Here is a 19,014-nt window from a genome sequence, read left to right on the forward strand (position 1 = left end):
TTTGAGAATTGCAATATGATCACTTTTTCACGTTTACTCGTTCTAGATAAGGCTGTTTGTCAAATGTTGTTTTCATAAACTGTATCTCGTTAATGCTTTGGGAGTTAAGCAAGACTGTAAAATGTGTCCAAACCTTTATAACTTTAGAGATTGCTGTATGGTTTATAGTTTTGAAACGTCAAAGATTTCGTTGGGAATTTTTTTTTTTAGCTGAGTTAGAAACCTGAAATAAGGCTCCTAACTGAGGTGCAGGTTTCAATCTTAGCACAGGGAATGGTAATTAATGATAGTTTTATTTGCAAAAGAATGTCTCAAACTGTGTTTGAGACACCAGAAAGTAAAGATATCTTTCAAGTTTCCATTCTACTGCGCTCTTTTTTAGGATTCCCCCCCCCCAAAGAGGGATATAGAAAAACTAAAAGTAATCTGGTTTCAATTACATGCTGTAAAAATAGAATTTGTGGCCAGAAATTAATTTGGAATATTTTTTATGGGGCAGTATTGCGGGTTGTACCTGTCTTTCCACAACTTTATTGCTTTTCTTTGGTTCTGGATCTAAAATCTGAATGGGTAAATAAAATGTAGTTTTCTTTTTCAGAAGTAATTTAGTCTTTTTATCCTTGCCACCTATTATAATCATTTACTTTTTATTTGTTTTAATTGTGTCCTCTCATTTTATTTTATTTTATTTTTTGAAGGCTAGCTAACTTAGGGACAATCAGAATATCATTTGGGTAGTTTTAATTTTTCAGAAACTTACACTTTTTCTCCTTGGCTTTTGCGCAGATTAGTCGGTCACTTGTAAATCCTAACTAATCAATTCTGTAGACATGGTCTGCTAAAATAACTGAGGATTTTGTTTTATTTTCTGGAGAATGGTATTTCTGGGGAATGGAATTTATTATTCAAATGGTACTTAGGGGTAACTAGAAAATTGTGGCAAATAAAGCATAAATCCTAGTGGTATAAATGACCGCCAATTATGACATAAAATGGTCTATATAGTGGTAGATTTTCCCCTAAGTACCATAGAACTCCGGATTTGTGCTAAGCGCTAAAATAACCCCAAACAATAAAGCTGCTATATTTAAATTGAGCATGATAGGAATCCTCTCATGTTTTACATTATTTGTGTGTGTGTGTGTGTGTTGTGGATGTAAGATTGTGTTTAAAATGCTTTAAATGCATTTGAGAACCTGGCCTGGGAACTAACCCTTGAGTGTTGTTAGCTACACCCCTTCTTATGTCACTGAGCTGTTTTTGCATTTAACAAATACGTGTTGATAATACTTTATACATTCTTCCATCCCAGCGCCAATGCAATGATTAACTTTAACTGTAAAGTATAGCTATCATATCTTACCCCAAAACTTTCTCTTTTTCAGACTTTGGATGGATTTGTTTTTGTGGTAGCATCTGACGGCAAAATCATGTATATCTCGGAAACAGCTTCTGTACATTTAGGCTTGTCACAGGTAGGTGTCGCCTAATTTTACGTACAACTAAAGTATTACGTTATGTGTTCGAGGATCTTGACCGCCTGACCCAACCTGAAAATGAGTCTGTTGTCAGACTGCTGAACTGGACTGCTTTTGTGTATGAACATAATCCAACATGGCAAAACCATCTTCTTAGGACACCCTGCAGGGCTTTTCTTCTCTGTGTTACTTTTTACTTTCTTTTTCCTTTGAGGTTAATGACCAATGTATCTTTGCAACAGCCAGCCCTGGCCTCGGATTCCACCTAATACCCCGGATTTGCTGCTTACACAGTAAAGCTATATGCCGCTCAAAAGAGCTTCACAAAGGGAGATTGCAGTCCATACTTGCTGACCTGCACGTGGTATTGTGAGTTGCTATGAAAGCCAGAAGAAAGCTGATGTAGGATATGGATTTTATGCAGAGAGAAGAAGGGGGAGAGAGGAGAAGAGGGGGGCTAGATTTATGAGTGTTCACATGGAATTCAGGGTAATTTTTCCTGAGTTTTTCCAGCTCAGTGGTTGTTTCAGTAAAGCGTTTTATATGCTTGTGATAGAAACTCGTAAAACTCAGTTTACTACTGTTTTGCCCAGCAAGGTCCTGGTTTCTTTAGAACATTTAAGTATTACTGATTTTTCTGGAAGAGTGGAGCAGACTTCAGAAAAGGGGATCATCCCTTAGAGGAAAGAGGCAGGCTCAGCTTTGTCTAAACCTATCATGTTGAGGGTTTGGTGGGTGCTTTGGCTGTGTCTGGGCCTGAGGCTTGTCCAGGTGGGGGGAGTCCAACTGACCATTCATGTCTCTGATTTCAATCATGGTTCTGAAAGGCATATTTTTTATACGTATAGGAACCAAGTGTTTCTTTAGATTGTAGACTATGTAAATTAGAGTGCCTTTTTCATCACAACCAAAGACACACTAGAATTAATTGTAGATAAAAAGGGACTCCCAGGAGGGACAGGCGTAATCTCTCTCTCGCTGGTTTCCCAATGTGACTAAGCCAAATAAAACATGCCAATTAACGTGGCTTGGGTTTTCTTACGTGGAAAATAAAGTCAGCAAATTTGGAAACTTGAATCAGGTGTACTCCTTTAAAGAAAAAATTTTAAACACATTTTTAAACTTGCCATTTGTTTACAAACTTCTCTTCCAGTGTATGTATATTCTTAGGTCCATATGTGTTTATGTGCCTATGTGTTTCCTAGGCAAAGCCCTTTACAGTAAATTTCATATTAAGATGGCCGGGGTTTCTTTTCTCTTCCTCTTCCTTTTATAAAATCAGGTCTCCCAAATGAAGTTTACATACCCCTTGCTTCTTACACCTGCATGATTCATGAGATCAGTGTGCTTGTAGAATGGGAAACACTGTTGGGAATATGAAATCCATTATTTCTATACTTTTCAGGGTTAGCATGAGCAATCAAAAACATTATTACTGTCAGAAATGTCACCTTTCTCTACTTGGAATTATTTAGGGACCTGTAGTTATACCAAGGAGCTCTGGTGGTGCAGTGGTTAAGCACTCAGCTGCTAACCTAAGGCTTAGTGGTTTGAGCCCACCAGCCACTCTGCAGAAGAAAGATGTGGCAGTCTGCTTCTGTAAAAGATTACAGACTTGGAAGTCCTATGGGGACCGTTCTCCTCTGCCCTAAAGGGCCACTATCAGTCAGAATTGACTCGATGGCAATTGATTTTTTTTTAATTTTGTCAAACCCAGCCTGATTTCTACTTTTAACTTGATCAAATTGCTTACTTTTTTCAATTGCAATTTATATAACTGTTAATAGTCTTGCAATAATAAATCACAAAGAAGACAAAACACTTCATATGTTTTTAAAATTGTAGGTAAAAAAAAACTTTTAAAATAGGTAAAGTCACCATAATTGAATATTAAGTTTAGATCTGAGCTTCCTAGCAGTCAAAGGAAAAAGGGAAATACATTCAGTTATATGGTTTTTAGTGTGTGATAGCGCAGGTATTTAACCTTCCAGAGCCATAACTTAAATGAGGAAAATAATGCTTGCTTTTTTTTTTTCTACCCATCTTTCAGGATTGTGGTAAGAAACAGATTAAAGTACCCATTTTGTGTGATTTAGAAACTGTAGGAGAACTATTTGGATGTCAGGCATTGCTACTGTTTCATTTAGGGCCAAGTTTTCAAGTAGAGTCCTTTGTTGGGTATACATCAGGACTGCTTAGTCATTTGGAGTGTCCTAGTATATGGTTTCGTAGGAAACCCTGGTGGTATAGCGGTTAAGAGCTATGGCTGCTAACCAAGAAGTTGGCAGTACAAATCCAAACGCTGTGGGGCAGTTCTACTCTGTCCTGTAGGGTCGCTATGAGTCAGAATTGACTCAATGGCAATGGGTTTTTTGTTGTTGTTGTTGTTTAGTACACCATAAGGCACTATGCACAACCCAAACCATGCAATCCACTCAGCCAGCTGGTTGATCAGCATCTTACATCTCCCTCTATATAATTTTTCTCCTTATGTGCAAAATAGAATTGCTTGTCAATGAATGCAATAATTATAAATAAATAAATACAAATAAGAATTGAATAGGTAACAAACATCCCTTCTGTTTAGGATTAACTCACCAGAAAGAAATCTGGCAGAATCACAATTAAAAGTATTGTATTTCCTTATGGTCATAATGCAGAAATAAAACCGGTATCATAATTTCCAAGGGGTGATTATACACTACCATTTTCCAGGGCAGTTGTAGAGAGAACCTTTGTCCACATGTTGCCAGTAAAAGTGTTAATTTAATGGAATAGATTTAAAAAAAAAAAAAAGTCAAACTGAGGGATTGTGTTAGTGGAAATGATTTAAAAAAAAAAATTTCTTAATGGGGCTGACTTAGCCTCAGTCAGCAGCTACAGAAACACTGTAACAAAGATGTGAGCCTCTCCTTAGCATCTGGGGAGTATTCTGTGGTGAACTGTTTAAATAAGCAACAACAAACTTTTCCCTCCACTCTGCCTCCTGTTCATGATTAGCCCTGCTGAAGGGAATCTAGCCAGGATCATAATGTGTATTTTTTCTGTCTTCGTTACTTAACTAGTAAAATAAAATATTGAATAGGTGGTCACGTACCCAACTTCTCCTTTTCAAAATTTTTGCCCCTTTTAGATTATTTTTTATTATTAGCAAAAAAAAAAAAAGCAAATATTTCAAACATAAAAGCTTTATTAAAATAGGCTTAAAATTTTTTTTTAATCTGCAGAGTTGGAAGTGTTAATAAAATTTTACCAGTAGTCAGAGGTCATCATCTTTTAAACAGGTTTTCTGGTGAATAAAGATATTTGCTTTGTGCTATCTGGGGCTTCAAGAACTTTCATTTGCCATCAACGACATTATTTCATTAAGTAACAGCTTTCAAGTTAATTCAGGGTTAAACTGTATGTTAGAGGCTCCTAGGGGGCATAAGCTTCTAGGTTTGCCGTAACTGTGGAGAATTCCCAGCAAAATGTTTATTTGGTCTGCACTATGCAAATAACTTTCTGAATATTTGAGGATGTAAAAACAATCCCTCATGTGTTGTGTATAAAAAAAAACTCGTGTTATAAGCATATCTCAATTTAAAGCCTTTTATTAGGCTTTTTTTAAAAAACAAAAACAAGTGTTGGAACCAGCAAGCTACTTCATACGCAGCGTCTCTTAGTGGATTTTTGCTTTTGAATTAATCAACAGTGATCCTCGCTGTCAAACTCTAGTACAAAAAAATAAAAAGACAACAGAGTCAGCCACAAAATGCATGTTGTCCCCTCAGTCTAGGATCAAAGCTTTTGAAAGTAGAGTCAGGCTTATGAAAGTTCGGTCTGGTGTACACACACACATATGCACACATATAATACACAGATTTGGATGGGGGAGAGTTGGGGAAACACTCTTTATCCACGCAAGTTTTTTTTTTTTTAATGATTTCTTTTTTGTTGTTGTTGTTACTTGATTAATTTACTTACATTTGAAGAAGAAGAAACTCTGCTGTGTGTGTCCTCACTTTTATGTATCCTGGTGGTTTAACTTTTCGTAACAAAGTTGTATACATTATATTAAAAAAAAAAAAATCAAACGCACTGCCGCAGAGTCAATTCTGACTCATAGCGACCCTATAGGACAGAGTAGAACTGCTCCATAGGGTTTCCAAGGAGCACCTGGTGCATTTGAACTGCTGACCTTTTTAGTTAGCAGCCGTAGCTCTTAACCACTACGCTACCGGGGTTTTCCATACATTATATAGCATCTAGGTAACTCATATATACATTTTCAAATACATTTAGATATGTATGAGACAACCATTTATGAGATATATAAGGAAAAAGCTAATATTTGAGGTTGCTACCGTAAGCACAGCTGGAGAAATAGCCATGGTGTTGTTTGGAAGCGTAGACTTAATCTTTTCACTTTTAAAATAAAGAGCAACATTTTATGCTTGTTGACATAACTTGAACTCTAAAACCCAAACCATCTGATTTTTAAGTGCACCATTTACTATATTTAGCAAAACACCCCATGCAAAGCAAAGTGCATTTTAGAGCCCGGGGCACTGTCGATCCCAAGTAGAATATGCCCTCTGAGTGCTGTATTTATCATATGGGAGCTTTCTTGGCAGGAAGAAAAGTTATTCAGCAAAACATTAAAAAAAACTCTTAGCAGGAAAGTAATTCATTTTGTTTAGCAGGGTTTTACAAATACTACTACCGTATCACATCTCAGGTCTGTTTTAATAAGGTTGATATATGAGACCTGGGGAGTTTTATAGCGACAACCGAATTTTTTTTTCTTTTTTGTCGTGTGGCAGTCACATTTCTCTCAACATTCAAAAGTGCAAATAGATATGTAAATACAGGAAATACCATGTCAACCATAATTTTGAATCAAAGTCAACACTGTTGTATCATTCCAAAATTTGTTCTTTAACGTTTCCGTTTGTGAAGACTGTTTCACTTCCTATGCCACCTTAGAGTTTGCACGTTCGTTTCATAATTGACCCCAGTATTCAGAAAACCAAGCCTTTTAATTCATGTATCTTCACTCTTCTCATCCCCCCCCCGCCCCCCCGCCACCACACACACACACGTGATGAGAATAGCAACTTTGAAAAAGGATGAAGCGACTTTGGGATTAGAACTGGGATCTAATCCCTCTAAGCACAGACACAAGTCTTTTTGCAAATAGGTGAAGATGTTTCTCTAGAAAGACATCAGTCCCTTTGTTCTGAAAAAGGATTTAAAGCAAACTAAAATTATCATTTGCCCCGAAAATGTGGGTAAAGGGGAAGTGGCAGGCCAATCCAAAGAAGAATTGTTTTGTTACTTTTTTTTTTTTCATTTCTAAAGGGAGCTGTTGAAATTGTGAATCAATTAAAAAACAAAACAAAACAAAAACAACCCTTGTTTATTAATCTCTACCACTCCCACCCAGCCAGAGCTCCACAACAAATCCCTATTACTGCTCTCAGGAAAAAGGAGACTGCTTTAGGATTTTAAAAATATTTTTTCTTTTATTTAAACTTTTAAAGGACCAATGGGAATGACTTGAAAGAAGGATGTTTAATTTTTAGTCTTTATTTTAAAAAACTGAAGTCATGTAATAGCTTTTTTTTACACTCTGCCACTATCCATGTGGGTGATTCGCAAACTGCCAGGTCGAGGGGTCTGGTGTGAATTGGTAGAAGGGAGGAATTCTGTAATAGGATTCTCTGGGTGGTTCTATTTGCATAATATCAGAAAGAAACGTTCTGTGAATAACACAGAAAGTAGAACTGTGAAAGCCATTTTAGGGACAAGATTACTTAGCAGGCCAGAAACTTAATTTATCTGGAATAAAAAGGCAACTCACACACCCTAACAAGTTGCAAGACCTGGCTCTGAGGAGTGGGTTCAATTACTTCACCTCTCCATGGTCTCTTGTTCCCAAGAAAAGAGCCCATGGCCTCGATGCTAATTTGGACCAGGGGCTCCCAGGAGAGCTTCTCCATTAAAGCCTGGCTAGGGCTGTCCTGCTGCATGAGAGGCTGGGTCAGCGTCACCCCTTTACACATGATCCCCATGTCTCTCCACTGACTGAGGGCAATGAATCTTGGCTCCTCCACCAGATGAAACATACAGTTAAATTTAATCAGGGGTGGTTAGGGAAAAGGAACCCCACAAGCCTCCCTTTACTCTCTTAGGCTGCCCTTTCCCATGAGGATAAAACAAACCTGTTGCCGTCGAGTTGATTCCAACTCATAGTGACTGTATAGGACAGAGTAGAACTGCCCCATATGCTGCCTGGTGGATTTGAACTGCCCACCTTTTGGTTAGCAGCCGTAGTTCTTAACTACTACGCCACCAAGGTTTCACCATGAGGATAGGGCTGAGAAAAAGTCCTTAAGACTGCCCAAGGTTCTTAGGCACTCAAACAAACAAAAAACCAAACCCATTGCCTTGGAGCTGACTCTGACTCACAGTGACTCCGTGTGCGCAGAAGAGAACTGTGCTCCGTAGGGTTTTCATGGCTGTGATCTTTTAGAAGCAAATTGCCAGGCCTTTTTCCCAAGACACCTCTGCGTGGGTCTGAACTGCCAACCTTTCAGTTGGTAGCTCACCGCTTAACTGTTCGTGTACCCAGGGCATAACCCTAACCCAAGGCAGTTTTTCAGGTACTTTGAATTTCTTCCTACCCTGGCTTTTCGGGTTCCAACTGGCTGTAGTGGAAGTACTACCACTGCCCCCAGGCTCTCCAGAGCACACGGTTTTGTGTCTCTGAAAGTAGGCCACTGCTCAGAAGGCCGCTCTGATGTTGGTAGTTTCTAGTATATTCTGTGCCCATTGCCCGTCTTAATGAGTGAGGAGACCCGGGTGTTGAGAATTTGCATCATGGCACTCAAGAGTGTTTTGTAGAATAATCCACAGAGTTCCCAAGGTTGGGATTTGGGCCACCAGGGACCTCTGCTTAAAAATCTTAGCTTTGGTGTTTTCCTGGAGGCATCTATTCCCAGGACGCTGTGTCTGCTCTGGCATGGATGTCTTCTGAGGGGTGTGTCTGCAAAGATTCAGCACATCTGGAAGTAGGGTCCAAATGTGGGGTAGCAACCCCAGGAAATATCCCTGGTATCACGCTGTTATCTGGGCCAAAACCCCTCCCACAGGTCATGCTGCCTGTGGCCCAGCTACACCCATGGGCGGGAGCCATAGAATTAGCACTGTCTCCAGAAAAAAAAAAAAAAATAGGGAAGGCCAGTGACACAATTCTGGCAACAGGAAAGAGGCCTACAGTCCCTAAGGGACACATGGTAGAGTGGCGGATAAAGGGCCTTTGTCAGAGTGGGGTCTTTCTCAAGCAGAGTGGAGCCGCCGTGGCTCCCACCCAGTCAGGCCTCTAGTGGCAGAGTTCCCACAGGGCACAATGTGGACATGGCGGCTGGAGGCTCGGCTGGCAAGTCCCCTCAGACAGCAATAAGCCTGTCTTAAGCTCCGTTCTTTATGAGGAATGTTGCCCAGGCTTCTACGGCCAGCCACCTCTAGGGCACATCTCTCTCATCACTCACTTCCCAGTTCTTCCTGCTGGGATTCTGTTGGCTGTCAGATCGAGCCTCAGCTTTCTGACCTGCTATAAAGTGTAGGTGACAGTTCAGAGTGCCGCTGGAGCGAAGAAGAATGTCCTGCGTTTGGTGAAGGTGTGGTTGTATTGCTGTTAGTTTCTGTCGAGCCCACTCCAACTCATGGCGACCCCATGTGTGCAGAGTGGAACTGCTCCAGAGGGTTTTCAAGGCTGTGACCTTTTGGAAGCAGATCACCAAGCTTGTCTTCTGAGATGCCTCTGGGTGGGTTCGAACTGCCACATTTTCAGCTAGTAGTTGAGGGCTTAACCATTTGCGCCACCCAGGGACACCTTGTCTGTTCTAAGTGGAGATCAAAGCCCTGTGCCTGCTGGGGTGTGTACCTGTGACACACCTTACTCCCCCTGCCCCACCCCATGACATCTCTAGAGAAAGGCCAGCGACATTTCTGACTCTTCCCTCCTGTGGCAGGTGGAGCTCACGGGCAACAGTATTTATGAGTACATCCATCCTTCCGACCATGATGAGATGACAGCTGTCCTTGCAGCTCACCAGCCTCTTCATCATCACCTTCTCCAAGGTATCTCCTCCAGACAAAAAGAAACCAGGATGAAAACTAGGTGGTGCTCTTCAATAGGACCCTGGGGCTTTTGTACCCTTACTTGCCAAGGCCACTTTGGGTGCCCAGCCAAGACCTCTCCAGCAAACACCCAGCTTCCCCCAAGTGGCAATTTCCTTTTATCCCTTTGTCCCTTACACTGACATTTGCTGAGCCGCTATCACGTGCTGAGACTGTTAGGTGCTGGGGAGGATGCAAAGAAAATGATGAAAAGCTTGTCTTCTCACATGCTTTTAGTTTAGAGTTCCAGGGAAGCTGTGTCCTAGATCTGAACCTGTTCTTCTTAATCAAGAGGTCCAAGGACAGAAATCAGAGGATCCATCAGTGACACGGGAAAAATCAGTGACATCTTTATTTTCTCTGGCTGGAATTTAGCATTTCCTTGGGTTATGATTGCAGACGAGAAACCAGATTAGTACTGGTATGTGTGGCCTTGCCAACCATGGAAATCACAGGTACTGTCATATCACATTACGGTTATGGCACATATTAAAAAATATCACTATCTCAAAATTTCAGGAGCTATAGGACCTGCTGCTGGATCTCGTTATCCCATCCGCTAATAAAGAAGTACATTTATAACCATATCACAACTTGTTTTAATATTTTGATAACATTTTCTAGAAGGAGATAGTATCTGAATAGTAGGGTAGAACCCCAGGAAATAATCCTTGGTGTCACGTGGCTGTCTGGTGTTAAATCTCTCCCAAAGGTCATTGGTTTCTTTTGCAATCTTTTGTATTTTATACATTTGAAAATGATATTCTGAGTTGGGACCTGTGAAATCAGTTAGGAAGCCTTGGTCCATTTCACAGACCTGGCTCTATCCAGGGATAGTGTCTTCTTCCTTCTACAGTTCCCTCTCATTCATTTTCCACATAGAGATTGAATTCCCACTGTGTGGTAAGCACTGTGTTGGGATGACATGTGGTTATTGTCCAGTGGGGAAGACATGGAACCCAACATTACACAAATGACTCTTTAAATTATGATTGCGGTGAGTGTTAGGAAGATAGAACGTATTCCAGGGGCTCTGTGAGGCCAACCAGCATGTTGATTGATGGGTTTCTTGTCTGCTTTGGACTACGGTATCCCAACTTGGCCAAAATTCCCCAGTGGAACACACGGCAAAAGAAGGGACTTCAAAAAGTGACAAGAAAAAATGAGTTTTATTCTTGTTGCTTCCTCCTGGGGAAGGTCAGCCTAAGGCTAGGAGGACAGAATGAAGAATAGCATTTAAAAAAAAAAAAGTTGCCATAGAGTCGATTTTGACTCATAGCGACCCTATAGGACAGAGTAGAACTGCCCCGTAGTGTTTCCAAGGAGCACCTGGTGGATTCAAACTGCCGACCTGTTGGTTAGCAGCCATAGCTCTTAACCACTATGCCACCAGGGTTTCTGAAGAATACCATATTCAGCTTAAAAAAACAAAAACAAAACCTGTATAGGTACAGCTCTGTGGCTCCCCTGTTTTAGCTCCAGAAATACCAATAGTGAGTCTAAGAGTTCCTTACCAAGAAGAGATACTTGTGGTACATTGGTTTCTGAGAAGAGATGGGCAGCTTGGTGTAGAAGCAAAGGATCCACAGAGGTGAATTACAGGCCAATGGTCTGTGATTCATAAGTCCTTGAAAATGGTATGGCTGCATAAATTAACATAAATAATGACTCTGAAGAAATAGTTTCTAACAAAATGTGGGATAGGAGAGAACACTGCATCTGAATCTAACACTTTGGGTTTGTTTAAAGCTGGACAGAGTCAGCAGGAGTCTTCGAGAATTCCTCAGAACATGGTATTGTTATTGTTTTTAAAATTACGCAGTCTGTTAGTTGCATGGGGGTGGATTTTCTCCCACTGGCCCTGGTCTCGTGTTACCTTTTCTGTGTCATAGCCTTGAAAAAAGTGTTTACAAAATGAAACCAAATGAGTCTTGAGCATATCATCAGACCCTTCCGTGCCCAGTTTCCGTGGGATTCAAGTCTGAGGTGTAGCAGCCGCACAAGAGGGGAAACAACACTGATTCATTCCAACAGCCAATTGAGGAGTGCAGGATTTCAGTTTAGGAGTGCTGAATCCACAGAGCTGATTTTCTGCGTCTGACTCCCATTGTTGTGTGAGAAATGAATTCTCCCTCAAACTGGATAATAATTACTGGTGATGTTTTTTAGACCTGGGCTTCTACACATCAGTAGAAATGGCTCAGACATGCTGCCCTGTTAAAGGGAAGCCTTCTGCCGGCAGATTCCAGCCTGCTGCGGGAGGGATTGTGGGTAAATTATGGTGGCCTCTCCAGTTGTGTGTTGGGAGGCCATGAGGTGATGTCCTTACTTCCCTCAAGGGCAAGCAGGAAGGAAGACCTGGCTGCCAATCCTAGGGGTTACTGTTCTTTAGAAATTAATTTATTGACTTCCACCAAAGGGCTGTTTATTTATAGGGGGAGTGACTTCGCCCTCACCCAGAGGTGCTGGCAGGTCTCTGTTTGTACCTCAGAGTGCTAGTGTCCACTAACTAAAGCAGAGGGGTATTTCCTTGTGGAGCTCATTTGCATTTGCCATAGTGAGGTCAGAGATCTGTAAGAAGGAAACTCTTGGCCTGGGCAGAAAGAGAGTGGGGAAAGGGAGAGCCCTGGAAAAGATGGGCTGATGGTCTTTCCAGGGGTATGAATGAGGGCCAAAATTTTGACCTGGCTAAGTGGGTCTGTTTGGATCTGGTCCACTGTCCAGACTGTTGGGCAGTCTTGGAGGTCATGGTCACAGCTGATGGGAGGTGTGGTATGGCTGGCTCCCTCTGCTAGAGACAGGAACTCTGCGTTGACCCGTACTCAGTCTCTGCTACCCTGAGGGAAGTCAGATGCTTCTGGGCTGTTTCTGGCAGGTTCAGGTACATGTCCCGGGGCTAGCCAAGGTGGTTCTCTGGACACCAAGCCACTCTGTGGCCATCAGGAGGGGGCCATGGGCAGGTGGACCTATGCTGAGCCCACTCCCGTGCAACTCCGCACCTTGCCTCCAGTTGGCATTTCCGGAGTTCTCATTCTTGTTCTTTTGGACCACGTGGAAGCCATGTTAGGCCTAGACCAGGTTCTCTTTTCAGCCCAGATCTTGGCCATAGACCAAGCTTTCTGGGTGCAGGGCTGGGGCAGGTAAGGAAGAGGTCTCTGGCTGCTTGATAGTTCTGGGAATTAATCAATCAACAAATAAATTAACTTTTAAAATTAACCCACCTTACCAAGTAACTCAGATAACCCCTTTTCAAATATACTCAGTTGCTGTCGAGTCAGTTCTAACTCATGACAACCCCATGTGTTTTAGAGTAAAACTGCTCCGTGGGTTTTCATGGCTGTGACCTTTTGGAAGCAGATTTCCAGGCCTTTCTTTTGAGGTGCCTCTGGGTTGATTCCCACCACCAACCTTTCATCTAGTAGCCCAGAGCTTAACTGTTTCCACCACCCAGGGACTTCAGCATTGAATATCTGCCCCAATAAGGTGCTTAAGAATTAATCTGCTGAATTTATGACCAGAGAGTAATTTAGCCAGTGAGGAGATACCCAGAGACATATGTTACACTCCTGTATAGACAAGTTCATGGTTGTGGGTTAAGTCAAAACCTGTTGTAGTCATTGGGATGTATTTCTGACTTTGAGTGGCAGCCGATTCTGAGGATTTATTGTTGGGAAAAGGGGTGAAATTAAGCTGGGGAGAGCATTGTGGGACAGTTTGCTAATTTAACCTCCCTCCTGATTTCAGAGTATGAGATAGAGCGGTCGTTTTTTCTTCGAATGAAGTGTGTCTTGGCGAAAAGGAACGCGGGCCTGACATGCAGTGGCTACAAGGTAGGCGGAGCTTCTTGTGGGTTGGTGGAAAGATGGAGGTGGCTGTGGGTGCTCCCTGTGTCTTAGATATTTTGCCTCATACCCAAGAACATCTACAGAAAGCATCTCATTTAGTTCCAGAAAGGGAGGTACAGGAAGCAAAAGCTTTCATACCACGATTCATATAGAACTCTCTAGTCACACTGCTTGCAGCCAAGAATAAGGCAAGTGTGACAGCTGGAGTTTTAAAAGGACATTCCAGGCTGATCAGATTTCAGTATATTTTTACATAAAAAAATACATTTTTATATACAAATAAAACAAAAATGAGTCAAAGGAGAAGTATTGGTTTAGACAATAACTATTTTTTTAGATTCTTTTTTTTTTTTGGTAAACATTTATGTAACAAAACATTTGACCTTTCAGCCATCTTCACATGTTCAGTTCAGTGACATTAATTGTGTTAGTTGTACCTTCAACTATCACTCTTATCCATTTCCCAGTCTTTCCATCACCCTAAACAGAAGCTCATTGTCCCCTAAGCAGTGAGTTCTCCTTTCCCCTCCCTCCCACCCGCCCCGGTAACCGCTGATAAACTTTGGTCTCTATGCTTTCCTATTCTAGATATTTCGTATAAATGGGATCTACACTATTTGTCTTTTTGGGACTGACTTATATCACTCAGCGTAATGGCTTAGGCAGTTTTACCTTGGTTCCTACGAATTGTACTTTGCAGACAGGTTGATCCCACTGGCACACCGTCCCTAGAGTTCATTTAGAATTCGTTGCACTGTCCGGTGCAAGGTCCTAGGACTGGCAGTGAGAGTTCAGAGTTTAGAGATGTTGCCTTTACCCTCAGAATGTCCAACCAAGCTCAGCAATCACGATGATGACATGCATAATAGTAATAGTGAGAGAGCCTGTTCTAAGGTACCGAGTGGAGCACCTCATTTAGTTAATTTAATTGATCTCCATCCCAGTCCTTTGGGGTGGGAGTTCTTGGCCTCATATATATATATCATATACTGGAAGTGAGCTAAGAAAGGAAAAGTAGCTGGCCCAGCCCTCCCTTCTTTCTGGTTGCATTTCTCTGCCAGAAAGCACGCATGACTTGTTCCAGTTAATTCCAGAATCTAGGAGTAGGTCCCCTGTAAGAGCTGTTGGTGGTATTGTGCCTCAGCATTAGGGTGAGCTGCTCCCAGAGGGGGAGGAAGTTTACACTGAGCACCCTATTAGCTCCTTCCACCCTCCCCTCCCCTCTCTGGAGCTTCTCACACCCCATCCTCAAGTGGTATCTCGAGTTGCTGTCTTTGCCACCTCAGAGAAAAGAGGTTATAAACCTGTTCACACTGGAGCCAGAGACTTTTTCCAGGAGTATTTGCATTTGGAAGGGGAGGGAGGAGTGTGGGATGCAGAGAGAGGGGCAATTTTGTGCCTTTGTACCTTTGTCCCCTCTTTCTAGAGTACCCCTCCCTGACCCTCCCTGTCACAGGGTCCTCCTTCTCTCAGCCTCTCCTCAGCCCCCTCCTTTGAGTGTCACTTCGGGCTCTTTCATGTGACCTTTACCTCACTCTAACGATGGGGTTTGGGGGATATGTTTCTTCTTTGCTGTCCCAGACTGTAAGCCTCTTTGGGCCAGGAACAGGGAATCCCCAGCACTGGTCTGCACCGTGTAGACATTCTTCAGGAGTCTTGGGTCCTGAATTGTTTCTGCCACTTACTGTCTAATCTTAAGCAAGAGATATGACCTCTCTTGTCCTCAGTTTCCTCATCAGTAAAATGGGAGAATTGACTATAAAGATTTTTAAGATTTGTTCCAGCTCTAAAGAGAGTGAATGCACTCAGGAATCCTGAAGGAAGGCTTTAACAAGAGAATTTTGGGCTAAGATTTTAGCTATTCACCGCCACTGCTATGATGATAATGGCGCTATCAAGATTTTACTGGTTGTAACCTGTATAAATGCTTCCCTTGAGTCTGTATAGATGTTTCTGTTTGGCATTTGCAACACTGTACACTCTCTCCTGTATGGTTTTGGCAATCACAATTAGAAGTGTTTCTATATTGCTACTCTGGCTTATTACTTATTACAAGGGGGTGAAGCCTTGTAATATAAATAAAAACACATGAGAAATATAGACTTTTGTCATTCTACTGAAATAACTCATAATCTAATGGAGCGTTATAGTATATTAAGGGATTTAAATGTCAACTAGCAGATGTCAACTTCAGTACAATTGAAGATGGTACAGTGTTACAGTTACTGAAGTGAGCAGTATGGAACACATGGCTAACTACCAAAAGTGCCTTTGCTGTGCTGGCAGATCATAACGTGGAAATGAGTTAATTATGCATAAATCTACTATATATTAAAAAATATATTAGAGAACCTTAATTTGTGGAGTTTCCTGAACATGGTCAATTGGATAAGACAACCCTTATAATTTTATTACGACAGCGTTTTCTAAGAAAGAAGCACAGCTTCATTTATTCTCAGTACCGACCGGATGTCCATCAGAGTGTTGGCTGGCCCAGCTCAGGAGGGCTGTTCTCGGCGAGTACCCCTTCACACTCCTGTAAATGAGCAGTCCCTGGGCCTTTAGCAGCTGACCTTGCTCTCTCTCTCCCAGGTCATCCACTGCAGTGGCTATTTGAAGATCAGGCAGTATATGCTGGACATGTCCCTGTATGACTCCTGTTACCAGATCGTGGGGCTGGTGGCCGTGGGCCAGTCGCTGCCGCCAAGTGCCATCACGGAGATCAAACTACACAGTAACATGTTCATGTTCAGGGCCAGCCTCGACCTGAAGCTGATATTCCTGGATTCCAGGTGAGTCTGGCACCTGCGGCTGTGCTGTGGAGTTCTGGGCAGCACTGCTGGTAGAAATTGGCCCCTGAAAGGTACAATCCTAAGCTAGACCCTAACAAGAGATAAGTTGTGCTAGGAATGTAAATTGGAAAGGAATGTAGTGAAAATAAATTATGAGTGGAAAGAATTAACATCAGTCTTATTACTTAGAGAATAACCAGCTTATGGAGTCCCTGGGGGTGCAAACAGTTAACAAACTTGGCTGCTAACCGGAAGGTTGGAGGTTTGAGTCCACTGGAGGTGACCGGGAAGAAAGGCCTGGCGATCTACTGCTGAAAAATCAGCCATTGAAAACCCTGTGTATGGACACAAAAATAGAGGGTGGAGAGAAGGAGTGTGCTGTCTCATTATATAAATTTTTGTATGAGAGACTGACTTGATTTGTAAACTTTCACTTTAAGCACAATAAAATTTTAAAAAAAGAAATGAAGGGAAAAAAAAGAAAACCCTATGGAGCATAGTTCTACTCTGACACACATGGGGCCTCCATGAGTCAGAATTGACTCAACGGCGACTGGTATTGGTTTAACCAGCTTTGTGGTTGTTAGTTGCCATCAAGTGTGACGCCATATGTGCAGAGTAGAACTGTGCTCCACAGGGTCTTCAAGGTTGTGCTCTTTCAGAAGCAGATTGCCAGGACTGTCTCCCAAGGCGCCTCTGGGAGGGTTTGAACCACCAACTTGTCAGCTAGTAGTTGAGCGCTTAACCTTTTACACCACCCAGGGACTCCTTTAACCAGCTTACAGGTACTTTTTTTTTGAATCATTGCATGAGTTTGAAATGAAATTATGCGTTGCAGGCACAAGTTAACATTTTTGTTGAGTGATGTTAGGATTCTGCCATGCCAGTGGACCACATGTCTCCATCCTGTTGGTTAGGCTTTAGGACAAAGAGAACATTTCCACCTTGAGCAATGTCGAGGTGGGGCTTCCGTCTCAGGCTGGTGTGAAGCCATGGAAGCTATGACAGACACTGTTACTGTGCAGGTTGGGTACAGAGAGGTTGCCTTCCCTGGTGGAGAGCCCTGCCCACAAACTCAGCAAGTGTCATGTCTGTGCCTGGGCCAGGAGGGCACCCTAGCCGATTGCGAAGACGAGGCTGGGGTGTCCTCAAAACTGCTGCCCCCATCTTTCCGTTCTTCCTCTGTCCTCCATTTTGAGAATCCTCCTTCAGAGGAGAGAAATTGAACTGGCAGAAGCACTGATTCTGTTGTTGCGTGAGGCCTTGAGGCCTGTTGGGAGTCCTGTGCTGGGGTGGCCTTGGCCTTTCCCACAGGTGGTTGGAAGCCTGGATTCCAGCTTCCTCTTCCAGTGGCCAGGAGTCCTTAGGTCCCAGTCCGGTCAGGCATCTTTTCTGTCAGTTGTGGACCTGCCCTGCCCACTTCCACCCATACAAGTCTGTCAGGGAAGATGAAACTTGAGAATAGACGTGAAGCATTTGAAAAAGTAAAAAGCCTGGTGTACCTGCAAGGTAAGTCCCTTAGGCCCTGGCCCCTCATATTCCTCCGCTGTACAAATGGGAATAAGAGTTCAGAGACCCCACCCCTGACTTCTGGTGTGTGTGGCTGAGCTTCTCAGAAGAAAGGATACATAAATTTTGTTTTCTGCTTCTCCTAAAGCCAAGATTTGTTGACTCTTTTTTAAGGAAAAAAAAAAAAAATCTGCCTTGTTAGGGGTGAGAGATGAAGACACAAACTAGTTTGGTTCATTGTTAATTTACCTCAGAACCACTCAAAGATAGAAAAATGAAAAGAGGTGAGATTACAGCGTCACCATTATCCTCCCAGAAGTATGACTTTCTGGGGGAGAGATGCCAGCCCTTTTTTGGGATGACCAAACACCAACAAATGCCATTTTCTGGCAAGTAAAGATGGCAGAACTGCACAGGAAGGAAGGCTCACTGCCTCAGAGGCTGGGTGTGAGGTAGAAATACTGGTCCTCCGGGATGAAAGAGTTCTTTCTTGATTTAAGAGCCACATCTGAAAGTAGATGGAAAGAAAAGCTGGCTGTCTAAGTTCAATATTTAAGAAATCTGGGAGGATGCTATTGGTCTCTCCTTTGTTTGATCTCCTACTTTTTCTTTGACTATTCTAAGAAAACCCCTGATGAAGTCTCTAGAATTCCCTAGAAGAGGTGAATTCTCTAGGAGAAGCAAGGAGGAACTCTCCACAGAGGAGAGATTTTAGGTCCTTGTGAGTTTTTCTATCAACACAGCTTTGAGACTGGAGAGACAAATGGAGGAGCTTTAGAGAAAGGGTTAGCTCTGCAGCTAGCCTGCTGCCTGAGGGGGTGCCTGAAACTTGGGCTTGTCTTGAGCACCAAGGGGACTCCTCTAACTCTAGGATGTGAGGCAGAGTATGAAGGTCCAGCTGGAGAGCTTCTCCCGATAGACGCATGTCAGAGTTTTAGAAGTGGAGTAGAAAAGAAAAGAGGTGATCTGTAGATGACTTCCTGTCCCCACCAAAAGACCTGTGAGGCTTTTTCTGAACTCCAGTCACTTACAGGAGATGCTTAAAGGGGCACAAGTGTTCTGGAGAATTCTTTACAATCACTATGGTCTTTGGTCTCTTGCAGCTCACATGGCCTTTAAAAGGGTGCTGGGCCAGGGGAGTAGAGGGGCAGGGTGAGGGAGCCCTGGGACCAGAGCAGAGTGGCCAGGCAGTGTGGGCGATGGCAACTCTGTGTCTGACCACCA

General features: G+C 42.6%; 1 protein-coding gene across 1 annotated transcript in view; it reads left to right on the top strand.

Moving 5' to 3' along the window:
• The window catches only part of SIM2 (SIM bHLH transcription factor 2), a 54,577-nt gene that overhangs the window by 11,683 nt on the left and 23,880 nt on the right, over positions 1–19,014 (top strand). The window contains exons 3-6 of the mRNA XM_049859169.1: positions 1,386–1,475; positions 9,497–9,605; positions 13,389–13,474; positions 16,082–16,281. Coding sequence (XP_049715126.1) covers positions 1,386–1,475; positions 9,497–9,605; positions 13,389–13,474; positions 16,082–16,281 — 485 coding nt within the window. The remainder of the gene's footprint in view (positions 1–1,385; positions 1,476–9,496; positions 9,606–13,388; positions 13,475–16,081; positions 16,282–19,014) is intronic.

This window comes from Elephas maximus, chromosome 2 (genome assembly GCF_024166365.1).
Source record: "Elephas maximus indicus isolate mEleMax1 chromosome 2, mEleMax1 primary haplotype, whole genome shotgun sequence".
NCBI lineage: Eukaryota > Metazoa > Chordata > Mammalia > Proboscidea > Elephantidae > Elephas > Elephas maximus.